This window comes from Galeopterus variegatus, unplaced genomic scaffold, assembly GCF_000696425.1.
Source record: "Galeopterus variegatus unplaced genomic scaffold, G_variegatus-3.0.2 Scaffold115, whole genome shotgun sequence".
Lineage (NCBI taxonomy): Eukaryota > Metazoa > Chordata > Mammalia > Dermoptera > Cynocephalidae > Galeopterus > Galeopterus variegatus.
This window is the reverse complement of record NW_007726226.1, coordinates 637,213-640,558: the sequence shown is the minus strand read 5'-3', so window position 1 is coordinate 640,558 and position 3,346 is coordinate 637,213. Positions and strand designations below refer to the sequence as shown.

At 47.1% G+C, this 3,346-nt stretch overlaps 1 protein-coding gene across 1 annotated transcript in view; it reads right to left on the bottom strand.

Annotated features, from left to right (window-relative positions):
- CCNJL (cyclin J-like) overlaps nucleotides 1-1,554 on the bottom strand; it is a 53,385-nt gene extending 51,831 nt beyond the window's left edge. The window contains exons 1-2 of the mRNA XM_008587123.1: nucleotides 1,538-1,554; nucleotides 1,102-1,201 (exon numbers count right to left, since the gene is read on the bottom strand). Of these exons, the coding sequence (XP_008585345.1) occupies nucleotides 1,102-1,167 (66 nt within the window). The 5' untranslated portion in view covers nucleotides 1,168-1,201; nucleotides 1,538-1,554. The remainder of the gene's footprint in view (nucleotides 1-1,101; nucleotides 1,202-1,537) is intronic.
- Nucleotides 1,555-3,346: the final 1,792 nt, after the last annotated feature.

Sequence of the window (3,346 nt, the reverse complement as noted above, 5' to 3'; positions counted from 1 at the left end):
AGAGATGAAGTTACAAGCCAAGGAACACCCAGGATTGCGAGCAACCATCAAAATTTGAGAGAAGGAAAGATCCTCCTCTAGAGTCCTTGGAGAGATCATGGCCCTGCCCAACACCTTGATCTCAGACTTTTAGCTTCCAGAGCTGTGAGACAATACATTTTTGTTGCCTTAAGCTCTCTTGGTACTTTGGTACTGACAAAGTACTTTGTTCTGACAGCCCTAGGAAACCAATTCACTCTCAGCTACACACTTGTTCCCCAAACCACCCTTCCCAGTCTCAGCCCAGGGGCCAGAGAGAAGACACAAAGGCCAATGCCTCCAGCCCACCTGGACTTTCCCACCTTCTCAAGGCCCATCAGCGCTTCTCTCTGGGAAGGGAGTGGAGCTCAGATATCACGTTTCAGTTGCCCCCACCTTCTGCCACAGAAGGCAAACTGGCAGGGGAGTTTTTATTTTCTACCCTCATCCTCACAGTTTTGTAGCTTCTTTCAATTAGATTGGTGTTTCTTAAATGTCAATCATTCAGTCCCATCCTATATGTATATATATGCACACACCCCCATACAGATATTTGGCCATAACTAGGTACTCCCTGTAATACCATTTACCTAATATTTCTTTATAATGAGTCACTACTTTTGCTTAAATAAATTTNATTTTAGAAGGAGCTGCTACATCACTAGTACAATAAGTGGAAAATGAACATCATTTATCTTATGCAGAACTTGCTAGATATACACATAGTTTATAATTGCACATTAAAATGAATACACGATTTTTTTTAAAGGTCCATTTATGTACCACTTAAAATAACCTATGGTAAATACTGCCTTAGAGGTACAGTGACTACCTCCTAGTTGGCCGGGAGCTCTGGGTTCCTAATCAGAAAAACCAACTGCAAGCTCCCCACTCTCCGTTCCCCATCCCTTCACCCCCATTCCTAGCCACCAGACACTCCGGGAGAAGGGAAAGAGCAGGAGGAAAGAAAGGCACCCGGGAGTTCTGAGTTCCCACGCGGGGCGATCAGAGAACACGGAGTCGAGAGCGAAAGGCACTTTAAATACCCAGTCCTGCGAGTGACAAGGGTGGGGAGGGACTGACCTTCTCGCGCAGAGTGCAGTGAACGTCCGAGGCGACGCGCCCTTCCCACCACGGCTCATCCATCATCGCGTATGCAGCGCTGCGATCCGAAGCTACCGGGCTGCGTGGACACGGGCAACTTCAGCGACCGCAGCGCGCCCCGGGCTCCGACCCCCGGTATCCTATCCCCGCTCACCCGGCCTCCAGCCCACTCGACGGAGCTAGCGGTCGCCTCCCGTCCGGGGAAAGTTGCGGTGCCCCCTTCCCCTCTGAGTGCTGGACCCGGGGCGATCTAGAGCTGTGCAACAACTTGCAGAATTTTTATCTTCCCTTTTGCAAAAGTTGCAGAGAAAGTTGCCGACTCCGCTAGCTCGCCCGGGGCTGGGGCTCCGGCGGCGGCCACCGGCTCGCCGTCCCCAACTCCTCCCCCGCCGCCCAGCCTTTGTCCTGCTCTCACATCCTGCCCTCGAGCCGGGGAAAAAAGTTAAACTAAGGATTTATTTAAACCATCACCAAAGTAATTATTAGAATGCAAAGAGCTACAAACAGAAAAAAATCACAGGAGAATTAGGAGAAAACATGAATTATTCAGAGGAGAAGGCCTAAATACTAAGGTATAGGAAGAAACCAAAGGCAAGGATGAGTACATATACAGTGTGTGAATAAATATGTAAAACTTAGATACAGGAAATATCATTACCAAACAGGCAAGTGACAAATTGGAAAAAATATCTTTAACAAATGGGACAAAAGGTTGATCTTACCACTCAATATGTAAAACTCTAACACCCTAAATGCAATAACGGATGAAAGACACAAGCAGGCAGATCACGGAAGAAGAAATTCATATGGATAAATATCATTTTTTAAATGCTCATAGTCACTAGCAAAAACATTAAAATGTTTTAGACAGTGGGGTACATTTTTGTCAAGGACTTTTAAAAGCCCACCTCCCGCGCTGGGGGAATTGGGGGCCGGGCCTCGCGCATGCGCCGCCGGCGCCACGCGCCCCGCGGGGCGGGGGGGCTGGGAATCGGAGTCTTTCTTCGCCGGCGCTGGCTCCGCTTCCTGCCCTCCCTCCTCCCTCGCCTCGCGGGAAGGCGTCCCCTCACCCTCGCGGAGACTCGCGGTGGCCTCCCGGGCACACGCCGGCTCGCACGGGGAGCTCAGGGACTGAGGCGCCACCTGCGCGCACCACGCGCGAAACGCGCGGACGGGATACCCCAGAAAGTTCTGCCTTCCGCGGCGCACTGCCCTAGCCGACCTTCCGTAGGTTCCACCTGCTTTTTCTTTCTGTTTTTCAAACCTGTCCTGCGATGGGTTGGTAGATTTCCAAACGGGCAGTTCCTACAAAAGCTCCGGAAAAGCCGTGCTTTACTATCCACGAGTCCCTGATTCTAAAGGAGGCTCAGTAAGTCACTGGTTTTTATTGTGCCTCTGCAGAGTATTGATCCACGCCTTATGTTGGAGGAAAACCAGTGTTTTTGAAGGGTCCGGTGGATGGAAAGCATTGTTTTTAAAATTCATTCGATTGCTTTCGAAAAGGCACTCTCTTGAATTAGCCGTTCTGATGGCACAGCATTGGGTTGTCCTGTTGGTTGACTGATTTTTGTGATACTTTGGGAGATTCACAAACTTTGGATCAGATCCACCTACCAACTGGGTGATTTTTGCCAAGTTTCTCAAACTCTCAGAGCCTGGGATCATTCATGTATGGTGATACTTTGGGAGATTCACAAACTTTGGATCAGATCCACCTACCAACTGGGTGATTTTTGTCAAGTTTCTCAAACTCTCAGAGCCTGGGATCATTCATGTATGAAATGGGAATAAAAATTGCAGCAACCTGCCGAAAATATTTTATCATTAAATGGGATAATGTGTGTAAAGGGATAATCATCATGCCAGGTGTAAAGTGAACACTCAATAAACAAGTGCTACAAAAATAGCCTTTAGTTTCTGACTGGTTTCCTGCAAGTAAAAACCAATCTGGAAAAAAATATTAAAGTCATCTTTGATAAGCTTCAATAGGACCTTGAAGAGCAGATTTAACGTAAAAAATAAAAAAATTATGAACTCTTGTAAAATACCTAGGAATAACGTTAATAAATGTGCAGGCTCTTAATGAAGAGATTACAAAGGTTGAAACATAACAAGGAAAGGTTGAAGAAATAGGAGGCAAAAATACCAACTTTACCCAAATTATTCTGTTTAGTAAAATTCTAATGGTTGTGGATAGATTGGGGAGGGTGGGCACTTAAATTTC